The 22,615-nt window shown below is 35.7% G+C and overlaps 2 protein-coding genes and 2 long non-coding RNA genes across 4 annotated transcripts; 2 read left to right on the top strand and 2 right to left on the bottom strand.

Moving 5' to 3' along the window:
* Nucleotides 1–1,652: 1,652 nt before the first annotated feature.
* Nucleotides 1,653–3,320, bottom strand: LOC137729474 (DNA-directed RNA polymerase subunit 10-like protein). Its single transcript, XM_068468436.1, has 4 exons — nt 3,153–3,320; nt 2,962–3,020; nt 2,050–2,144; nt 1,653–1,931 (listed from the first exon to the last, which is right to left on the bottom strand). The coding sequence occupies exons 1-4, from the start codon at nt 3,186–3,188 to the stop codon at nt 1,906–1,908; spliced, it is 216 nt and encodes a 71-aa protein (XP_068324537.1). The 5' UTR covers nt 3,189–3,320; the 3' UTR covers nt 1,653–1,905.
* A 2,361-nt stretch (nt 3,321–5,681) lies between these two features.
* On the top strand, nt 5,682–6,953 carry LOC137728092 (uncharacterized). Its single transcript, XM_068466976.1, has 5 exons — nt 5,682–5,891; nt 6,312–6,365; nt 6,457–6,550; nt 6,648–6,694; nt 6,846–6,953. Exons 1-5 carry the CDS (start codon nt 5,682–5,684, stop codon nt 6,951–6,953), a joined length of 513 nt encoding a protein of 170 aa, XP_068323077.1.
* Nucleotides 6,954–12,769: 5,816 nt separating this feature from the next.
* LOC137727569 (uncharacterized) lies at nt 12,770–13,808 on the bottom strand. Its single transcript, XR_011067810.1, has 3 exons — nt 13,398–13,808; nt 13,000–13,080; nt 12,770–12,868 (listed from the first exon to the last, which is right to left on the bottom strand). It is a non-coding gene; the product is annotated as an uncharacterized lncRNA (long non-coding RNA).
* Nucleotides 13,809–20,071: 6,263 nt separating this feature from the next.
* On the top strand, nt 20,072–21,472 carry LOC137727501 (uncharacterized). The gene is made up of 3 exons (XR_011067802.1): nt 20,072–20,317; nt 20,796–20,883; nt 21,278–21,472. It is a non-coding gene; the product is annotated as an uncharacterized lncRNA (long non-coding RNA).
* Nucleotides 21,473–22,615: the final 1,143 nt, after the last annotated feature.

Here is a 22,615-nt window from a genome sequence, read left to right as displayed (position 1 = left end):
TTTTTTTATTCCTAGGTTCCGGACATTAAGATCCAGAGTGGACCCAATTCCTTCTAAAAAATCTTGTGCTATAAAATCCTATTCAGGAGTGGTCCTTCACTGGTTAAACTATAACTTTCGCCGTAACTGTTATTCTTACGAGCTTTAATCATTATTGGAGATGAAAATTGTGACCCTCACTCCCGCAATTTCCTTACAAATAAGGATGTCATTGAGGCGCATTTTCTAAAGTTGAATATCATTGAGATATTGAATGTACAAGTCAATCCACCTGACATAAAAAGCTAAAATTGCCCCAATTTCTCTCACATGCCAGTGAGTTATATATATAGGATGGTACTCTCACATGTCATTTTGACCGTTTCCAATTCATTTGACACGACGACTACAATTTCAAAGAGTGCAAGAATTATAAAAAGGAATGCGTGGATGTTACGTCAAATACAGTCGGCCGGATGCAATCAACCATAATGTGAGTGGGGCAAAGCAGAAAACGCATCAAGCAGGTCTTCAATAGCATACATACCATCACCTTCATGGCAAGTGACTAATCCACCTGATTAGCATTCCATAATTAGTTATCCTGCGCAAAATACCGCCATCCTTGAATAGATTAGTACTATTCTAATCACAACGGTTGCATTTGTAACCCCGTTACTTGAAGAGTTAACCTAAACCTACTCATTTTTTCTCTACCCCCTCCCCTCTCACTCCAAATCTCTTTTTTCTTCTCTCTCTTCCTTTTTCTCTCCTCGGATCCTCTCTTCTTTCTCACTTATCCAATCCTCACTTTTTTCCCCCCTCCTCTCTCCTCCTTTTTAGCTCCTTGGATCCTCTCTTCTTTCTCACTTCTCCGATCCTCGCTTTTATTTTATTTTATTTTTTCCCTCCTCTCCTCTTTCTCCCTCTTTTGCGACCTCTCTTTGGACTTCTTTGTCCATTTTAAATTTAAAAATTTAAAAACTATTTTAAATCTTATACCAAACAAGTTTTGAAGTCTTAAAGAAAATTGTTTTCAAGAGGTGTTCATGTTCTTAAGAAATGTTTTGAGAAATGTTGAAAATCTTTCAATAGGATACCAAACAGACACTTAGGATGCTGCTATTTGCACTTGAAACAAGTCCTGTCCTCTAATTGGTGTTAGGAGAGCAAATACAAGGTGACCGTTCATGACTGCCAGTAACAATAGCCTATAATTCTTGAAGGTAAGAAAACACCCACAATTCCACTTGGAGATTGTTCTTTCTTCCACAACAAACGAGTAAATTGCTCGGAAGAAAACAATCACGCGGCCAAAAAAAGCCATGGAAAAGGAGAGAACAATAAACACTAGAACTGTTTCTAGGTGTCAATACCTAGAAACAGGAAGGGAGGATGAGTTCAGGGAATTCACTTATGTGGAGGTGGGAGGAAAACAAAAAGATATCAGGTGGAACCGTGTTCCTGGCCTGTTTCTTTTTCCCAACATTCCACCATTTTTCTGAAAACTATCCCCTGTGACTAAGAGCAATTCAAACCATGTTCCTGGAACCTAACCTTAGAAATCCTGCATCTACAGTAGCATGGTGAACAAATCACACCAAAGTTACATGCGAGACGAAAGTTTGCATACCATCATCATTTAGATCAAGGAACACTAACAATAACACTACTTTTTGTCAGAAGCATTCAGTCTTTCATTCTATTTAATAAGTTCGTAAACTAGTGCAGCAACATAAATGCATCAAGTGCATACATAAGTATCTCCCTACATATAGATAATCATATTAGACATTTCAAGTTTCTAAGTATGGTAATAAGGATCGATGGTGATCCAGACAAAACAACATGGAAGGTTTTACCACATTAAGACACTTGACAAAGATCACATAAAACGAGCATCTCGCACTTGTTACACGAGCTTCCTCAACTGGCGTCAGACTTCTCTAAAGCTGTAACAAAGCCCAGAGTCACTGTGTTAGTACATGAATTCTCGGACACGTTTTTAGTAGATTTTGTGCATGTGTATAGAGAGAGAGAGGGAAGGAGGGAGAGAGAGAGATAGATTACTATTGTAGTTGAGAAGCTTCTCGATAAGATCAACGTGAGTCATAAGCATACGCCGGCAGCAGTAGCGGACCAGACCCAATGCATCTAGTGCGTCTCTGTATTCCAGAAAATTCAAACCAGTTAGTAAACTCTCTTCTAGAACAAACTAGTTTGATAACTTATTCCTACAATTCACGCTGGCTGTCTACAACCGGTGATGAGCACACTTTTAAAATTACTTATAGCTATTTGTCTGCACGTTAAACTCCAATGTGGATTGTGGACACACATTGTATGCACACAGATGCAACAGAAAAAAATATTGGAAACATATTATGCATCATTCAAGAATCTATAAACTACACCCAACTGATTACTCAGTAAAAACTGAAAAATGAACATTTCCCATTTAGAAACCTCTTATACATGTCATTACAAGGCCTATTTTATTATGACCATTCAAGGATCGATAAACTACACCCAACAGATTTGTCTGTCAAAACTGAAAAATGAGCATTGCCCGTCGAGAAACCTCTCATCCATGTCAATACAAGGCCTATTTTATTATGCACGCAGATGTAACAGTAAAAATCATGGAAACAGATTATGTACCATTCAAGGATCGATAAACTACACCCAACTGATTAGTCTGTCAAAACTGAAAAATGAGAATTGGTCATCGAAAAACCTCGTATCCATGTCATTGTAATAGCCTATTTTATTATTTGTTTTTCTGCCAATCGTACAACATACATATCGTCATAATCCCCTCATAATCAACCCAATTAAACCCTAGTCTATGTTTATGCCTAAGCATTACAGAACTGGTTTGTGACATTATATTGTGCAATTCACAACATGCCTCCATTAGCATAAACAAAGAAAGAATCATTGACATTATTAAATTTTAAAAATCCAAATTGAGCAACTTACCCTTCAGTGTAATCGGCCTGCAGCAGGTCGAGATACGTATCCCACTTGTTTCCGATAACCTAAAATTAAACATATAAACCACCAATTATTCAATCATCCCCAAATCCAAAACCCTATCGAAACGATGAATAAAACTAATAGGGGCAGAAAACCAAAGGCCTACGGTTAGGTAAAGGGAGAATTGGGGGTACCTTGCCGCAGGTGAAACAGCGCACTGGGATGATCATCTTGATTTGCCCTAACTCTGTTCTGCGTGTCCAAGTGTTTGTCAGTCTTCGACAACCACGAGGGCTTGAGAGAGACGGGGACAGAGAAGGGGAGGAGAGACGGAGACGAGAGTGGTTTTTAGGGTTTTGGGTAGGGATGGGCAAATACCCATAACATGACCGCGGTTACTCCCTATTTAAATTTTACGGTTACGATTAAATAACCGTTTAGATAAATAAATAGTTTACTTGTGAAATTTAAATGGATGATTATGGATATATGTAACATTAACATAAACCATGTTCCCTATCAGACAAAACTTTAGCTCAATGCTATTGACTATAGTGCATGGTTTCTGTAGCTAATATAATATAGTTTTCCTTAACCACTTTAAATTTTATGGTCGATTATATATATTATCTTAGTACTTTACATTCTGAGTTAAATAATCCAAGAATATTGTCTTTTAACAGTGTTTGTAACCCAAGAATACTTAGCAAATTTTACATTACTTTCATAGATAACAGTTAAAAATATCGTCTGTAAACTATTATTTTAATTATTAGAATGGTATAAGGACTTTAAAAATTAAAATGTGGAAATGTATGATGAATAACGGTGTTTAATTGTCAGAAAAAAAAATTATGACAAATTTTTCTTTTTTAATTTTCAAGTTGTTAAAAAAACATGTAGATGAGTAAAAAATGAGTAAATGGTAAAAAAGAAAGGATAAATGGGTAAATGGATACTAAACGGTTATAGTTAAATGGGTATGGTTAACCGTTTATAAACGGTTATGGATATGAGTATAACCGTTTAAACAATTACCCAACAGGTAAACAGTTATGCGGGTATGAGAATAAACGGTTATAGATAAATAACTGCGGTTACCAGCTAGCCATAACCGTTGCCCATCCCTAATTTTGGGTTGATATAACTGGTTAATATAGCAGACCGCCTAATGTGGTGGTAGTCCATTAACCCAAAAGCAAAATAAAAAAATTGGTATCATGGCGGCATAATCTTTTTCTCAAATAACCTTTATTTTTACTTTACACATTTTTTTTACTTTCAAGCGTCGACCAAATGAATTAAATAAGATTAATGATAAAAAATTAACAAATGTGTGTGAAGGGTAGAATTGGATGTGTGAATAGCACTTTCCTTTTCACATATTTTAAAAAATACTCTCTATTTTTTTTAAGGTAGAAATTTCATTAAACAACAAAACCAAATACATCACCGTTCAAGAATAAATTCTCAAATTACTAATGCAACAAAAAGATGAAACAAAACCTAACCAACATAACCACATTGAACTAGATGAAAACTACGCTCACAAGGGCAAAACCTTTGCAACACTTTTTGATGAACTTCCACACAACGATGCACCTCGCAAAAGAAGCCCTGCTATGAGACAACACAGAGAAGTCGACATAGTCCTCTGCCAGGCATAGACAACAAAACCACAACCTAAATAAAATAAACAAAAGCACTAAACCATAACACAGAACCCCAATCACAAAGGCTCTCCGCAATAAAGCGAGAGAGCAACCTAACCACAGAGAGAGAGAGAGAGAGAGAGAGAGAGAGAGAGAGAGAGAGAATAGCCATAATAGAAGGATTTCAAAGTGCCAAAATAGAAATATTTTAAGGGCATGTTTACGTATCCGTAATCAGAGTTTATTAAACATTGAGGAATAAAAAAAGTAGTGGGGCCCACATAAATTTTGGAATTCAATTCCTTGTATTGGTGGAATTGGATTTCTTAGATGTAGGTGGTAATCCAATTCCTAATTGTTTAGGCAATCGGAATGACACTTTTGTTCCTTTTATACCCTCACTTACTTTTTTTTATTTCCAAGACTATCATTTACAAACCCATTAACCCTAGTTTAAGTATACACAACTCCTTACTTTTTTTTATTTCTATTCTCATTCACATTATGCATAACTCCATACATATGCCGAAGAGAAGAAACTACAACTTAAGAGAGAAAATTTAAACATTAAAGTAAATACTTAAATTTATAAAAATAAATAAATAAATAAACAAAAGCATTTTAGTGTGTCTATGAAATAAAAAAGCAATTTAAGTTTTTTCTTACTATTATATTTTGTATTAAATTTTATTAAAAAAAAGTATATAAAATATTTGATTTGGGACAAGAGCATTTTAGTAATCATTCTGGTTTATATTTCGATTTTGCTGAATTAGTAAACAGTTTTATGGAATTAGTGTCATTTATATTCCGATTCCAAGATATTTAAGTAAACAACTTCAACAAGGATCCGATTCTGACTTTTCCTCATTCTAACTCCTCCTCCTTTCAATTCTTCCTATTTTCATTACCGTGATAAGCCTTTTCCGGTATAGAAAGTTTTAGAGGATAGAAAATCCAAAATGTCCCTAGTTATAAACCTCTTGTGCAACTGCAACCTACTCTTAGCATTCTGGATCCTCCTTCCATTGGTTCGGTTCATTCTAACCAGCATGTAGTTTTAGATGCGTAATGTGTATATCATTTCAAGTTTCTCGAAAATATAGTCTCTCAGTTGCTGTTACTTTCTGTCACATTGCTGCTGTAATGACATCTCTTCTCTTCCAGGGTACGAATGACTTGCCTGTAGAGCCAACTCAACCGCAGAGAGGTGCATCTTTAACTCGATTTCGCGAGAAGAGAAAAGAACGTTGTTTTGATATGAAAATCTGTTACACTCAGGTAATGCAAGATCATTTACTTGTTTATTCATTTTCCTTGTCTTTTGTCAATTGAAATTTCTCTCCCCTTCTTACAAACACACTCCATCTCCTTTGGAAAGAAAGTAGTTCATGATTCTATCGTTTCCTACTACCATTTGTCATTTGTATACAGCTTCTGATAACGTTGTTGCTTTTGATGTTCTCCTTTGAGACAAAATATATTCGAGCTGAGACTTGGTATAAGTAGCTTTTTCGAAGAAAATAAAGCGTTATAAAACATTTAAGTTCTTCCATAGAGGACTATTTGCTGTACAGATTCATGTACATGTTTTCTCAGTTTGCTATCTTGAATATGTACACAATCTGGTCTTTTATTTGGAAATCTGTGATGCTTTCTGTAGCACAGTGAAACTGGCACGGATATGAAATGAAATTGAAGGTCCGGGTTTCTGCAGTTATCATAGACCTGAAAGATGATAGCATTAATGGAGAGGTACGTTGTCTTCTATTTTGTTCAATGACACGTTTTGCAATGCAGAATCGTTCTTGCCGCTTTCAATTGTGTGTGCATATTTCTGATGCAGCGTAAAAAGGTCAATCTACATCATCCAAGGTTAGTTCTAATGATGAATGTGGTATCGAGGTTCGGTTCATTTGGAAAAGAGGTCAGTCATCAAGGTAAGAGCCCGAGAATTGTGTACTTCAGCTTCTCTCAGTGACGTGTTGACCTGCTCATTCGCGAATATGCTCTTAATATGCATTTAATTGATTTCAGTGATTGAATTTGAGTCCCCTGCTTCGTCTGGTGCTACACAGGGATCTGTACAAGATGAGAGCATACAGGAAACTCTGTGAGTGTCAATCCATCTCTCCATATATCGTTCCTTATGTTCTAAGGATCCTTATTTTTTGATAGGTCATAGGAAATTCCTCATGGGTGTTTACCTTTCTTTGTTTTTTGCTATTAAATCAGATTGACGGTGAAGCTAAAGGTTCAGATGTTATAGCCATGGTTACCAACATTGCCCCTTCCGCTGTTAATGGTGATAATTCAGGCATGACCGTAGGCAGGAAGTTGTGAAGTCCCTTGCAGCCTGGTTGTTTTTGGTTTTCTATATTATTACAGGTGATGTCAAATAGGTCATTGTCTACAATATATATCAACAAAGTCAAATAGATCATTCTCGGAAGGTTTAAAGCCTCTGTTATCTTCCAAAATTCTCCACAGAATCTCCCAAGTTCCATCAATCTGGTTCTCAAGTTGCAATCTGGGAAGGACTTGAGCATTCCGAGGTCAGTTCAGTTGTGCTTTTAATTTCATTCCCCAGTTCCTTTGTACAAATGTAGTTATTGTATGCATCTACTACTATCCCTTGATCCTTTCCTTTCTGTCGGAATACACTGATAACGTTATGGTGCTTACTGCGTGATTTAAGCATCAAAGGAAAACGTGTCGTGATGGTTGCATATGCAGATTGACACCTTATTTTCCCGCTGAATCTTATAGAACCAGGAATTTCTTGCCATGTACAAAGTTTTCGGTGTTAGCAAAGCACGAAGATGGTGAAGAATGAGGGAATCGGAGAAGGGTGCATGGTGGAATTGAAAACCAAATTGTTCGATTCCAAGTCATAGTTTAACACAGCTTGCATCTGCAGCAATTGGTGGCTTTTATGGTCCATCAGCTGCATATACATGAAGCACAATGCCTTTGCTTAACATTAACTCGTAAACTCTGCCAATTTTCGGATTGCAGACCTTACCTTGACACACTGGAATTCATTCAAAGCACAACCAGTTACCAACACACAATGACCTGTTTATAGCATTCGTCCAAACTAGTTCTCGAGTGGGGCTTTCGGGTTGTATCTTCAATGTATACAATTGGACTGCGACTCCCACTCGAGAGCTCATGATAGCTTGCCTTTTCTTGTTAAAATAAGTAAACCCCTTCACCTTCATTTACAACTGATTTCAATCCGAAATATCTTGACATCCGTCCAACATGTTCGGCAGTTGCTTCAGCAGCATACTAGGCCAATTTTGGTCCTCCTTTCATTTCCGGTTAGGAACCAGCGGACGCCCCAAATTTCTTGTTCCCCTTGGAGTCCGTCACAGTAACAAAGGAACTGTTTTTCATCAGCTTTACGTGGACAAAATATCAGCATTTTGCTCCCTAGCATAACTAGGAAACTAAGAATTGAAACCAATTTGAAAATTATCCACGCCATCTGTAAGTGTAAATCCCGCAATATATATTTTCAGTCATCAGAAAGAAATTATCACTTTGATCAATGAATGAGCCAATTTTTGATGAGTTGCAACAAAAATGAAATTATGCGAGGGACTGAGGAAGATCATTAAATTGGAAGTATGTAACGATGGTGGCTAATAAACATTAGGTTTATTGATTAATTTGCCCCTGAAACTATTATTTAGTCTCATTTTAGCTATGAACCTAGTTTTATCTCACTTTGCCCCTTAAACTGACATTTTCGTCTCATTTAGTTATAGTCACCCTTTTTGTTCATTCCGTCAAATAGACACTAAAGTAAAGGATAGTATGGACGTTTCATTTTTTACCACAACTCTTTGCCTCCATTTGTGCAAGCTAAGACGGTCCCAATTCTATTTTTGACAACTCAAACTAAAATTTTGACTTTAGCTTACAATAAACTTTTTACAAGAAGATTAATTGTCGATTGAACTCAAGGACTAGATTCGCAAGCCTAAATTCACTTCTCTTCTTTCATTTAACCCTAATTTGTTTCCCCAACGTTTTTCGCTACAATTCACATGCAGCCTAGTAAATATGAGGTGATCACCCAAAATTTCCATGTAAGTACCGCATCGCTAGGCATCGGGCTTATCTTCGCCTCTGTAAGAAACAAAATGTCAATATTACCTTTTAATTTAACGTCTATTTGAAAGAGTGGAGGAAAATGGATGAACTGGGACTAAATGAGATGAAAATGGCAGTTTCAGCAAGCAAATATATTAATAAGCCTAAAAGAATGACCAAAATCATCGTGCAATTATAATGTTTGTAATTTCCAACTCTCACAAGTGAGATAGAATTTCCTACACGAGGATGTGTTACAAAGAGATTTTATTTCTATTAAACTACATTAAGAAGAGAGAGAGAGAGTTTGAATCCGAAATGTCTTGATTTGAAATAAATTAAGATATTATTGTAGAATGTCAATGTGAAGGGGATATAGAAGAAGCAACAGAAAAATAAAAAAAAAGTTGTGTGGTAGCTTCCGGTATCTCTATTCACCAAGTAGTACTTTCCCACAATACTTGTGAGCTTAATACATAAGCTTTTCAGAGTAGCTTCCAATATCTCAATGCCCCGAGTGGTACTTTCCCTAATATTCTTGTGAGCTTAATACATAAGCATTTCAGATAATCTCTCATCTCATGCACACAACTCAATCAACTCCCATGTCTCAAGAAAAAATCAGCTTCCCTAAAAATAAAATTAATATTCCCTCTTCATCATTCCACGTAAATATCTATATAGGTCATAGAAAAGAAAATAGATAAAAAAAAAAATTGTTTTGAAGTGTTTATCAAACACCTAAAATATCTCAACTTTTTTTTCATACCCATTTTTAAAAAAAGTTAAGCTAAATCAAACCAGGGCTTAATGTCACGTTTTGGTAAAGGTAATCGGAATCAAAAGTGAAATTAAATTCCGTTTACGTGATATTACAATGTTTATCGAATATTGGGGAATTAAAATTTGGTGGAATCTACACAAATTTTAGTAACTAACTCTAAAAGTTGGGGAATTGACCCTACATTTAGGTAGTACTAGGATGAATGTCCGCGCTTTGCTGCGGGAACCTGTTGTTTCAGGTGTAATCGGATGAATGAAACACATTTAAGTTGAATAAATTTAACACAATTATGAACAAACAGAGGGATACATGAGTGAATGAGATTGATAAGATAAGCAATTTTTTTTTATATACATTCAAGTGAGCTGGCATATAAACACATTGTACAATGAGCAGGAAGAAACTGAATGTCTTTGATTAGAAATAGATGGTTTCCAAAAAAGTTCTGTTTCCTGAAGAAACATGTAGTTCACACATAAAATTTCAGTTACCAAATCCAAAAAAAAAAAAAAAAAAAAACAAAAACAAAAACAAAAATGTGACTCTATATGGCTTTCTTACTACACAAAAATATCCCTTAGTTAAAGCATGCCACACATCATCACATTGCTAATATATGAAGTATATTCCTCAATGGCAAGTAATATACTCTCCTTAGCATGACCTCTCAATCCCCTAAGCATCTACAAACCATGAACTAAGGGTGGCAATCTGACCATGGTTGTGTATGTCAGGTCGACTCTATGCAATTAAATATATAAAATTTAAGCAGCCCCAGACAATCTCCTAAGCATCTACAAACCATTAACATTATTTGCCCAATTTTATCAAATGCTGGATAAATGATCACAATTTACTCCCTTCCAATTTCCACCTAACTCCAAACAAACAATATTGATAAATCTTTATCATCACCTTTAACAAAACAGATTACATCGAAAAGAAAAAACAAAGTTCCTATGCAAACAAATTTAAGCAGTTTCAGATAGTCTCCTAAGCACAAAATTATAGTTCAATAAAGAAAAATCCTGATCCAAAGCTCCAACTTTTTAACCCAAAATGAAAACGAAAAGCATGGAACGTATAATTCAGTTTTGTTATTAGATTCTCCAAATCCCCAATTTAAATCCATTGTAAAGATAATACCATCGACTAAGGGTCGCAATCACATAAATGGAATCCAGGTAAAACCAAAATGCATTAAGAATCCTCAATAGTTAAACTGTAAGCTAAATCAACTAAGTGCTCTGAAGATAAACCCACAAATTTCCAAACAAAGCAAAGAAATTGAAACTGTGACATGAAAACTAATTAAAGTTCATATAATGTGATTGTATCATTAGCTAAGAGGCCACATAGAATATCGGTACTGCATGGCACAAAAGCAGTGTAAAATCTACATGTTTAGGCAATATCATCACGCTTGAGAATTTGAAATGCACAAACACTGCACACACTCACACACACCGGAATTCATATTATGATCCAGAAGCTTTCAAACTACGCATCAAAAGCAAAAGCAAGATATAAGAAACGAAAATGAAAAAACAAAATGAAAGCAAAAGCAAAATGAAAGCTAACATATGTCTTGACCAACATATTTATAAGATATGGATACCACTCCACTGGACTCCAAACAGTTATGAACCAGCTTCTTCCTCCCACGACCCGAGTTTTTGAAAATTCCAAAGAAAATAAATCCTTTAGCAATTCAGAGAAATTTGAGGACCAAATCTGATTAAATTCTAGTTAAATGAGCAAAGCTACACCAATTAAATGAGAAATTAAAAATAGTTTGAATCTAAGAAATAGAAGAACGATCACACTAAGACTCCCCTAAGACTCCCAAGACGACTATATTCAAACATTTTAGAGACGAAAGGCGCATAGGCAGGTCAAATACTTTTAGTAAAATGCAATGATTTACCAATCTGACCACCAGAAAGGAGCACACAACACCAATCCGAGAAATAGGAACTTTGGGATTGAATCCAAAATCACCTGGTCAATGAATTTAATAAGTTTAGGGATTAGGTTACTGAAAGATAATTGAAATCATAAAGAAACCAAAAATGGGGGTAAAATTCTATACATGGAAAGACAGTGAAACCTAAACCCTTATTTTCAAGCTCAATATATTTTCCGTTTTTATCATGCGAAACACATCAAAAGCCAAAGTTCCCGATCATGTTTACAACGACAAACACATCACAACTTCTTGTTTTTAAGCGAAACACGTCCAAAAGTCAATAAATTTGTTGTTGTTTTTTTTTTTTTTTTTTCATGAACCAAGCTCAACCCACTTTATGATTGCAAGAAACACAAAAAATAAAAAAAATAAAAAATAAAAAAAATGCACACAGCATGAACCTTACCCAAAAAAGCTTCAAGAAATAACACAATCTCACCAGCGGTGAAACAATAATGGCCTTGCGCCAATAACCATCAATAACTAATGGGTCTGTGCCTTAAAACTTGTTAATAAAAATTAACAAACAATGGGAGCAACAAAAGCTTGTTAATAATAATTCTACAAACCATTAACATTACTTCTCGAAATTTCTTCCCCAGTTTCATCGATGACAATTTTATTGATGGCAATAGATGGTCTCCTAAGCATCTGCAAACCATTAACATTACACTAACTTAAAGACATAGCAATTATACATTCCACTGTTATCGTGGTCATACATAGTCAAAGGATGCCACAATTACATAGCCAAATCCAGTCTCGACGTGAGCAAAAAAAAAAAATGTAACAACAGTCATGAAACCACCGTAAACAAATATACCTTAAAAGCCAAAGGGCCAAGTGCTCCATCCAACGATCCAAGTTTTTGAAAACCGCAAACACTGCAAATCCATTAGCACTAACTCACAGAACAACGACGAAAATAATAGCTCAGAAACAATGCTGAAATTCCATTAGCACTAATCACACACTGCCGGAACAGAGATGCTAGCAAAGCTTCACCAAAATGACAAAGACTAAAAACCACAAACAGGAAAAAAATAAAAACAGAGTTATCAGACAGGAGGAAACTACCAGAATGATACTGGAAGGTGGAGAGAAATATATATATATATACACACACACACACACACTCAAAAATTAGAAGAAAAATAAACATGATCTTATTTGTCAACAAACAGGAAAAAGAATACAAAGAAGGCGTGGAAAGCTTCAACCAAAAACAAAACAAAGAAAAGGCTCAACTTGTAACCACACTTATGGAGGTAATTACACACGTAAGTTTGAAAGTCATTATACCTCCTGTTAGATTCTCATATCCTCACTTGGGCTCCATATGGAAAGATTTTCTTGACAGTTCCTACTAAAAGTGTTCCCTCCTTAAAGGTATAACAGTTCCTGACACATTATATGGCAAACCAATGTCAGTTCTTATGAAAATTAAGATCATAGAATCTCAGATCAAACAATGAGAGAACATAGCAAGCAACAAAAAACATGAATAAATTAAATGTCGAAATCCAACTGACCCAAGCTTCCTTCTCACTCAATACCAAGTCATTCTTAGCTTCGTCTATTCGAGTAATATGCACATGCATCCGGCAACCCACCTACACCATTAGGACACAACATGTGTAAGAAGCAGATTAACAAACATATGCAACTATCTAAGGGAGGGAAAAGTTAAACAATGAAAAGTTGTCAGTGCCCTGTTTAGAGGCTGAGGCGGGATGCGAATTGATTGTACAAAGTTGTCAGTGCCCTCTTTACTTGTACAAATAGCTTCACCAAAAAGAAGATTTTTCAAACTTGAATTTAAAATTTTCAGTTAAGTTCAACACGTCAGGGACGAATTGATTAACTACAATATCTGCTGAAAATATATGACAAAAAGTTAAGTTTGAATACTGATCAGGAGGTCAAATACCTTCACCTAAATACAATGCTTTAGCAAGCTGACCACCAGTAATCTGCACACAACACCAATCTGAGAAATACGAACTTCGGGATTGAGTGAAAAATCACCTGGTTAATAAATTTGGATTAGTATTCTGAAAGAGGATTGAAATATTAAAAAAACAAATAAAAGGGGTGAAATTCTATACATCGAATGACAGTCAACCCTAAACCTTGGTTTTGAAGATCAATATATTTGTTGTTTTTATCACGCAAAACGCAAAGAAAGCCAAAGTTGTTGATCATGTTTACGATGAGAAACACTTGACAGCAACTTTAAAAGCATGCTTGTTAAAAGACATAAGCTATAATCAAACCAAACAGAAACATTAAATCTATTTCTAACAACAGCAACCATAATTTGCTACAAAAAATAACATATCTCAACATATTTGTCAGCCAAACTTGATGTGCAAAATGACTTGATGTGAATTCCCCCAAAATGTGCAAAATGAGAGAAAAGAAAACTAATAAGGGAAATAAATATCTCTGATGATTCCCCCAAAATCTGACTTAACACACTAAAAAATTCGAAAATAATCGACAACAAAAAGCCAGATCTAAGCTGATAGGAAAAAAAAAAAAATTTAAAAGCACTTAGCTTTCGAAATCCAGGCATGCAGCGGTAGATCCGGATAACCCCTATCCCCACTCCTGAAATCCATGACTCATACCTTTCCCCTTCGCTCTCTTTCCATCGTCATCTCTCTCTCTCTCTCTCTCTCTCTCTCTCTCTCTCTCTTTCTTCCGCTCTCTGTCAGAGTCCATCCCCCCGAAACCCTCCTTGAAGGACAGCAAACGAAACTGCACACAACAACCCTCGAATTCACTCAAAACCGAGAAGAAAAAACCCACTTTCCCACCTCTGAAATCCATCAGCCATACCTCTCCCTGCGCTGTCTTCCCCTCGGCATCTCTCTCTCTCTCTCTGTCTCTCTCTCTCTCTCTCTCTTTCTCTCTCTGTCTGTCTCTCTGTCTCTCCGTTTCTTCCGCTCTCTGTGAGAGCTTAATTTCCCCGAAACCATAAATGAAGGACAGGAAGTGGAACCCTTACACGGCAACCCCTTAATTCACTCAAAACCGAGAGGACAAAATTGCCCTTCCAACCTAGTTCACATATAATGGGTTTCTTGCAAATAAGTTGAAATGAAGGGGTAATTCGTCCTAAACCGTCCGGACAAAATCACCCTTATCAGTTCAAATAATATCCTTCAAACCCAGCCCAATTCTCATGGTTTTTTTGTAAATAGCGTGAAATCAAGGGGCAAACAATTGACTGTAGCCCAATGAACAGTCAATTGCTCCCTAGTTTTAGAATAGATAATTTGAATTCCTAGTTATTGGGTAATCAGAATAGATTTTTCTTCTCCATTATATCCTACTTATTTCTAAAATTCCAAGATTACCATTCGCATTAACCCAACAGACCAACTGCTGACAAGTTCAATATGAAATTTAACAATAATTAGAATTAATTAAAAACTCAAATTTCAGCGTGTTTAATATTTGGTGAACAAAGGCATTTGACATATTTTTCTAATAATTAGTATATAAAATTTAACGAAAAAAATAGTTTATAAAATAATTTAGGGTAAATTACATTTTACCCCCTCAGGTTTGGGATTGATTTTAATTCCTTACAACATCTTTAAAACATTTCAATTTCATACATTTACTTATCATTTTATTTCAATTTCATACATCCGTTAGAAAATCTGTTAAGTAAACCGTTAAGTGATGATGTGGCAAATATAGGATCCACATTTGTGCTGATGTCACTTCCCAGGCCCGAAAATATTAATTTCGGGAAATGATATTGGTGACGGCCCAAAAACTTTGCTTTATTTCACAGAATTTTAAATCACAATTCTTTATTTAAATTCCTTAACTCCCTCTCAATAAACATAAACATAATTAATTTAATCTTACTTGTTTTATGACTGCATCTAACATCTCGTTAGACTGCCTACATACCCTAAACAGGGATCAAGCCATTCGTAGTTCACATTTCCAAAATTCAAACCAAATCCGAATATATTCATTTAATCCAACATATACCGCAATTGTATTAATATTCAAACCTCAGCAGTTAGGTCTCAAAAGCATAATTAGAATAACGAAATTTGCATAAAAACACAATGTTGGTTCCCTGGTCGTGCGCTGCCGCAGGTGGCGGTCAGCGGCCCCAGCTCACCAGAAAATTCAACTATTTCTAAAAATTCTCAAAAATTACAAAAATGAAGATCTCAAAGAGTAGAACAAACTTTATACCTGAGGCGAAGTCCAATTTGGCCTGTAAAGGCTCTAATTTGTCTCGAACCCGCCAGAAACCCTATAAATGGGTGGCCTCAAAACGTCACCTCCGGTGCTCCACCGCCACTACCATTGTTTGGGTTTTGTTTCAGACCTTAAGGGGAGTCTAATGGTGGTGGAGATGGATGTAGTTTGCTTCAGATTTGGTTGATTCGAACACACACCCACCGCACGGACCGCACCCCACCGTGCGGTTTCTCCCAATTTAAAGTCCAAATCCCCATATTTTGGGATGTAATAGGAAGAGGGAAGGTCGTGGAGGGGTTTCCAAGTGGTTGTTTGATGTAATTCACCAAAAAAAGGGGTGAAAACCCGTTGGAAACATGTATAGGCGCCGATCAGGTCGGGTCACCAATGCCCGGGTCCCGATCCTCCGTTTTTCTTTTCTCTCTTTTCTCCTCCCGATTCTCTCTCCCCATTGGTCACCCTCCTTGGTATGTCCTCCTTTTTCCATTTTTCCCCCTTTTCTTTTCCAACTGACTTCCTCTCCTCCCTTGCCAGCCACTCTCGTGGCATATTTCCACCACAACACCCCAAAATCTAGAATTTTCCAAATCATGGTTAAATGACTATTTTGCCCTTACTTTCGTTCACTTCTATTTTATTCATTATAATTTCGTTTGACGAACGGTTTTCACCTACACACTCATAGAATTGAATTCTATCAACTTATGCTAAGAAATACGACAAGATATATGAGAATAAAATACGTCCTCCTATGTCTACGTAATACCACTTGGGCATTTTTTTTCCTTTTCCCACGTATTGATAAAATTTACAACGTAAATTATAATAATTTACAGAAATAAAAATTTAAAATTCCCAATTCTATTTTCATAACCATAAATTGATTTATTTTCGATTTTCTCCACATATTTATAATTATATTATCTAATTCATATCTTTGGCAAATTTTTTTTAATGAATTTAAAGTATGAAAATATTAATCATATTTATAAAATTAAAATAAAATTAAAAAAAAAAAAAAAAACCCCAATCAAACCCATAAACCATCTCCCTCCCTGACCCATTCCCTATCCTCCGCCCCACCCCATCCCACCTTCTCCATCTCCTCCACTCTTTTCACCTCCCTTCCCTTCTCTCTCCCCAGAGACCCACCAACCCATCCATCCTCGTTCGTCCGTCACCTTCCTTCCCCCACTAACCCAGAAACCATCCTCATTTGTCAAAGTTCGATGTTGAACAAGAACAAGAGGAGGAGACAATGCGATCGAGGGACTCGTAGAAGCACTTATTGTTTTAGTCTTCTTCCTCTCCGGCTCTGCTCATTGTTTACGGGTGTGGAGGTGTGCAGGTTTTGGGTTGTGAATCAAATTCGATTACGGAAGGAGAAAGAGAGTAGGGGGGAACGAAGCCCCATGTTGTTGGGTTGAGGTGAAAGATAATAGGTGGGGGGGGGGGGATTGCGGGGGAGGTAGGGGTGGGGTGGAGGAGGGGGAGTGGGTCGGGGGGGGGGGGGGGGGAATGGTTTCTAGGTTTGATTGGGGTTTTTTTTTATTTTTTATTTTTTAAAATTTATGTTATAAATAGGATAAATATTTTAATATTTTAAATGCATAAAAAAATATTTTTTTTGCAACGTGACACAAATTTGGCAGCCACATCAGCACAAATATGGATCCCATATTTGCCACGTTATCACTTAACGGTTTACTTAACAGATTTTCTTACGGATGTATGAAATTGAAATAAAATGATAAGTAAATGTTTGAAATTGAAATGTTTTAAAGATGTTGTAATGAATTGAAATCGACTCCAAACCTGAGGAGGTAAAATGTAATTTACCCAATAATTTATTTCAACTAAGGGTATTTTAGTAATTATATTAATTATCACTCTGATTTAAGTGAATTAGTAAATAATTTATATGGAATCCATTCCGATTCCGGAAGGTTTTAATAAACAACTTTAACACGAATCTGATTTTGACTCTTCTCCATTCAAGTACTCCTCAACAATTCAATCCCCCTCAAATCAATTCCTCCCACTTTGATCATTGATTAGTAAATGAGCCAACTTCTGATGAGATGCAACAGAAATGAAATTCTGCAAGGGACTGAGGAAGATCATTAAACAGTAAGTATGTAACGATAGTGGCTAAAAAACATTAGGTTTATTAATTAATTTTCCCGTGAAATTATTATTTAGTCTCATTTTAGCCATAACCCTGGTTTTATCTCACTTTGCCCCCTAAACTGACATTTTCATCTCATTTAGTCACAATCACCTTTTTCGTTCATTCCATCATATAAACACTAAAGTAAAGGGTAGTATGGACGCTTCATTTTTACCACAACTCTTTGCCTCCAATCTTGCCAGCTAAAACGATCCCAATTCTATTTTTGACAACTCAAACTAAAATTTTGACTTTAACATACAATAAACATTTTACAAGAAGATTAATTGTTGATTGAACTCAAGGACTAGATTCGCAAGCCTAAATTCATTTCTCCTCTTTCACTTAACCCTAGTTTGTTTCCCCAACATTTTTCGCTACAATTCACGTGCAGCCTAGTAAATATTGGGTGATCACCCAAAATTTCCATGTAAGTACCGCATTGCTAGGCATGGGGTTTATCTTCGCCTATGTAAGATACGAAATGTCCATATTACCTTCTTATTTAACGTCGATTAGAAGGAGTGGAGGAAAATGGGTGAACTGGGACTAAATGAGATGAAAATGGCAGTTTCAACAAGCAAATATATTAGTGTTCTAAAAATCGGCCTAGGTGCTGGGCGTCGTTGTGCTGCTACGATTTGGTCCAAATCGTTAGGCAAAATCGTGGACCTGTAAGTCACTCGCCTAGGTGCTCCTACTCGGCCTAAGCGGTCTAGGCGGCGGTTTAGGTGGAGGAGTGAAGGGATTTTGGAAGAAAGTTCAAATAAAACCTAGAATTGAAAACACTATCGCCGCTTCAACTCCCTCTCTCTAAACCATGACCTCCTCTCTCTCGCCGTCGTGACTCCCTTTCTTTCTACACTCCATCGAAGAAAGGGAATTATAGAGCAAAACAGAAGAAGAGGAAATGGAAAAGAAAAAGAAGATGAGTAATTGGAGGAGAAGAAGAATAGAAAAAGGAAAAAAATCCAAAGTCATAATGCTTTCCGCTTTCCAAGGAAGAAGAGGAAGGGAAAAACCAAAGAAATAATGTTGTGTGCTCTCCAAGGTGTAAAATGGCACACCGTTTTGAGAATCCTGCCTGACGTGAGAAGGGTGGGGTGAAGGGGGGGGGGGGTCACACCTGACACGTTCCAATTTTTATAAAATAGTGATACACCTCATCATACTGATTTTTTTTTTTGTTTTTTGTTTTTTTTTTTTACAAAACAAGCCTTTGATTTTAAAATTTTAAACAACCACAACCCACTACGTGGGATTTTTATTTTTTATTTTTTAAAATTAAATACTAATTATTTAAAATGTCTTGACTTATTATTTTATGCCTATAAATTAAATTAATTTAAATTACTAATCATTCAAAACGTATAAAGTTATTATTTTATTGTTATGATTTAAGTTAATTTATATAATATATAATAAATATACTTAAAACCGTCTAGTCTGCCTAGGCGCTAGGCTCCAATTCTTCGCCCGACTAGCGTCTAGCGCTTTTTAGAACCTTGAAATATATTAATAAGCCTAAAAGAATGACCAAAATCATCGTGCAAATATAATGTTTGTAATTTCCAACTCTCACAAGTGAGATAAAATTTCCTACACGAGGATGTGTTACAAAGAGATTTTATTTCTATTAAACTACACTAAGAAGAGAAAGAGAGTTTGAATCCAAAATGTATTGATTTGAAGTAAATTAAGATATTATTTTACAATGTCAATGTGAAGGGGATATAAAAAAGAAGCAACAGAAAAATAAATAAAAAAGTTGTGCGGTAGCTTCCAGTATCTCTATGCACCAAGTAGTTCTTTCCCAAAATTCTTGTGAGCTTAATACATAAGCTTTTCGGAGCAGCTTCCAATATCTCAATGCCCCAAGTGGTACTTCCCATGATATTCTTGTGAACTTAATACATAAGCTTTTCCGATAATCTCTCATCTCATGCACGCAACTCGATCAACTCCCATGTCTCAAGAAAAAAGCAGCTTCCCTAAAAATAAAATTAATATTCCCTCTTCATCATTCCACACACGCACACACAGAGGTCATAGAAAAGAAAATAGATCATGGAAAAGAAAGTTCAAACTTTAAATTGATATGCCTGTAAACCAACCAATCAAAACACCCCAATTAAATTAATAAAAATTGAAAAGAGGATGTTTAGTCATCGTCAAGTTTCAAAGCCATATTCTGGAGCCTTCCTTCTTAGTTCTTAAGCAGTACCTTTCACTCTTATCACAACAAATATATTCTCGATCCTTCTTTTCATCATGCAAATATTATATATATGAGTGCCAGAACCATATATAAATCCCATATCTATATAAACTTGTGAAAATATATGCAGTTGTGTTTCTCTCTGGTGTTTTACTGATCGATCATTGTCTTGTGTTGGAGATGAATGAGCCTAAGTATGGTTACCCGTATCCACCTCCTCAAGGTACGTACGAACGTATTCTACTTGTTATTTTATTCTTTCTGATTACCAAACTATATATCATATTTGTAGTGCAGGGCTTCTTTTAATCTTTTGCTTAATTAAAATTCTGATCTATTCTTTAATCTATATGGATAATGATTACTGGTTTTGTGGTTCGTTGATCGATCCTTCTTTGCTGGTCATGATCATATTATTTGCTCTGTGTTTGTTTACAATCTAAAGAATATATTTAGGTTTCGATCTGATCTGTATTTTATATCAAATAATTTGCTGCATCCCCATGGATTAACCATCTCTAAATTATTTTCATCTTTTTGATATTGTGCTAGGACTGCTTGGACTTCTTCTAATTATATATGATTTGATGATAAAATAATTAATTAGGAGATCGAGATCTTGATGTAGTTTATTGGGAATTGATAGCATTTAGGAGCTAGATTATTGATTAACGTAGTTTTTACTTGTAAATCGATGTCAGGGCCTTATCAAGGACCTCCTGTGATGGCTCCTCCACAATATAATGCTGCTCCACCACCAAAAAGAGAACCAGGTTTCCTTGAAGGATGGTATTAACTTTATTCTTTATTTATTCTATATTTTTTTCTGCCACGCTAACTTTTATTTCTTTCCTTTTCTCCTTGTTACTTTTAGCAGAATTTATTTTAATTCGACAACGTCGGACTTGTTTGAAAATGTTTATAAAATAGTTTAAAGCATATTTTTAGAATCAATTCTTAATAAAAATGTAAATGCTTTTGAAATTTAAAAACATTTTTTTTCTTTTTCTAAAAGCACTTTCAGCTATTCCAAAAGTACTTCTGAACAAGTCATATGTTTATATAAATGTATGTATTATGTAATCACATGAGGATGCATGTATGAATAAGGGATGTGGTAGTTTCTTTCTAATATACTTCTTATGCAGTTACTAATTAATTTGTTCTTGCACTAATTATGCAGCCTTGCAGCGTTGTGTTGCTGTTGTCTCTTGGATGAGTGTTGCTGCGACCCCTCCATTATATTTGTTACCTGATAATGTTATCATCTTTTGGAACAAATTGAAAGGACAGCTTGTGTTTCATGTATTTAAATACACACAAATTTGTACTGACCATCAAAACATATACCTGTATCTTTATAAATATATGTTTCAGTACCACTACATATATTTATGTTTGTATGAAGAGAGTAAGTTGAGGTTTCATCATAACATCAATTGGTGATCAAATGAGTACCTCTTCTCCCTATAAGCATCAGGAGCCTTCCTAAACAGGAAAGCCCCTATCAGAACTGAGGGTCACTCTGGACCCTGTAACCCACAAACTTGACCCGATCGATTCTCCCTCATCCGTCCTCTATTTGGGGTGATCTTGGTTTCTATGGCAAGCCTCAACGAGCGCATCATTCTAGTAGTGTCAATTTCGTTGAGGAGCCACCGGATTTTAAGAAAATACGTTGAGAAGGCAACAATACATTTGGACTTTCTTCGTCATTTTTTCTAGTGTTTCTGGCAACTATTTCCGTCGAGTGAGGTATGAAACTTTATCTACTCTTCATTATATACATGTTGGTATTCTTTGGGTTGGTCTTGTGTCCACAGTATTGGGATCTAAACCCTTGAAATTCCAGTTTTGGCAAGTGCACTTGGTCGGTTTCCGGCCACAATTAGTTGTGGCCCCAATTATGAAATTTGATTCCCTTGTCGAGCTTTAGCTACCTCATAAGTTGTACCATTTTGGTTAAGGTCGAAAAATTAAGTTTACAAAACCTTCCACCATGGTTACCAACATATGTGGCAGTGCGTGGGGCCATTCACGAGTGTTATCTAAATGCTAAAGACCTTCTAGTGACCTGTGAACTTGTGTTTAGCTTGATTTTCCGAGACAAACTTTTGGTGAGTTCACAAGATAACTAACAATCAAGAAATCAATATTCATACAATCATCATCATCATAAGTCATAAGACTTTGTAGTAAATCTAAAAGGTTGTTTAACTACTAAAATTCATATTTATGAAGGTATGTTTAATATTTGCTAAAGAAAACATTTCTGAAAATATTCATACATGTAAAGTCCGTACCTAGACCGAAACACGCCTCCGGCTAGCTTTCCCTTAAGGAGTTTTGTCTTTGTCAATCTAGTAAAGTTCGTACCTAGACCGAAACACAATAATGTCATGTTCCGAACTCCATACATTACACAACATTTAATTTTATTTAACATTATGGCTGCATCTACTTTTGAGTTAGACTGCTTACATACTATATGAATGGATCAAGCTAATTGTAGTTCACCATC

Source organism: Pyrus communis, chromosome 3 (genome assembly GCF_963583255.1).
Source record: "Pyrus communis chromosome 3, drPyrComm1.1, whole genome shotgun sequence".
In the NCBI taxonomy this organism is placed as follows: domain Eukaryota; kingdom Viridiplantae; phylum Streptophyta; class Magnoliopsida; order Rosales; family Rosaceae; genus Pyrus; species Pyrus communis.
Note: the sequence above shows the minus strand (reverse complement) of the source record. Positions and strands in the feature narration are given on the sequence as shown.

Excerpts from the sequence above, each read along its gene's own strand:
- LOC137729474 (XM_068468436.1), bottom strand. The coding sequence starts at position 3,188 with ATGATCATCCCAGTGCGCTGTTTCACCTGCGGCAAG. Across the intron at positions 3,021-3,152 it reads GCTGTTTCACCTGCGGCAAG|GTTATCGGAAACAAGTGGGA; the intron begins GTACCCCCAATT and ends GTTTAATTTTAG. Across the intron at positions 2,145-2,961 it reads CAGGCCGATTACACTGAAGG|AGACGCACTAGATGCATTGG; the intron begins GTAAGTTGCTCA and ends TCTGGAATACAG.
- LOC137728092 (XM_068466976.1), top strand. The coding sequence starts at position 5,682 with ATGTGTATATCATTTCAAGTTTCTCGAAAATATAGTCTCTCAGTTGCT. Across the intron at positions 5,892-6,311 it reads TGAAAATCTGTTACACTCAG|GTCCGGGTTTCTGCAGTTAT; the intron begins GTAATGCAAGAT and ends ATGAAATTGAAG. Across the intron at positions 6,695-6,845 it reads CTGGTGCTACACAGGGATCT|ATTGACGGTGAAGCTAAAGG; the intron begins GTACAAGATGAG and ends CTATTAAATCAG.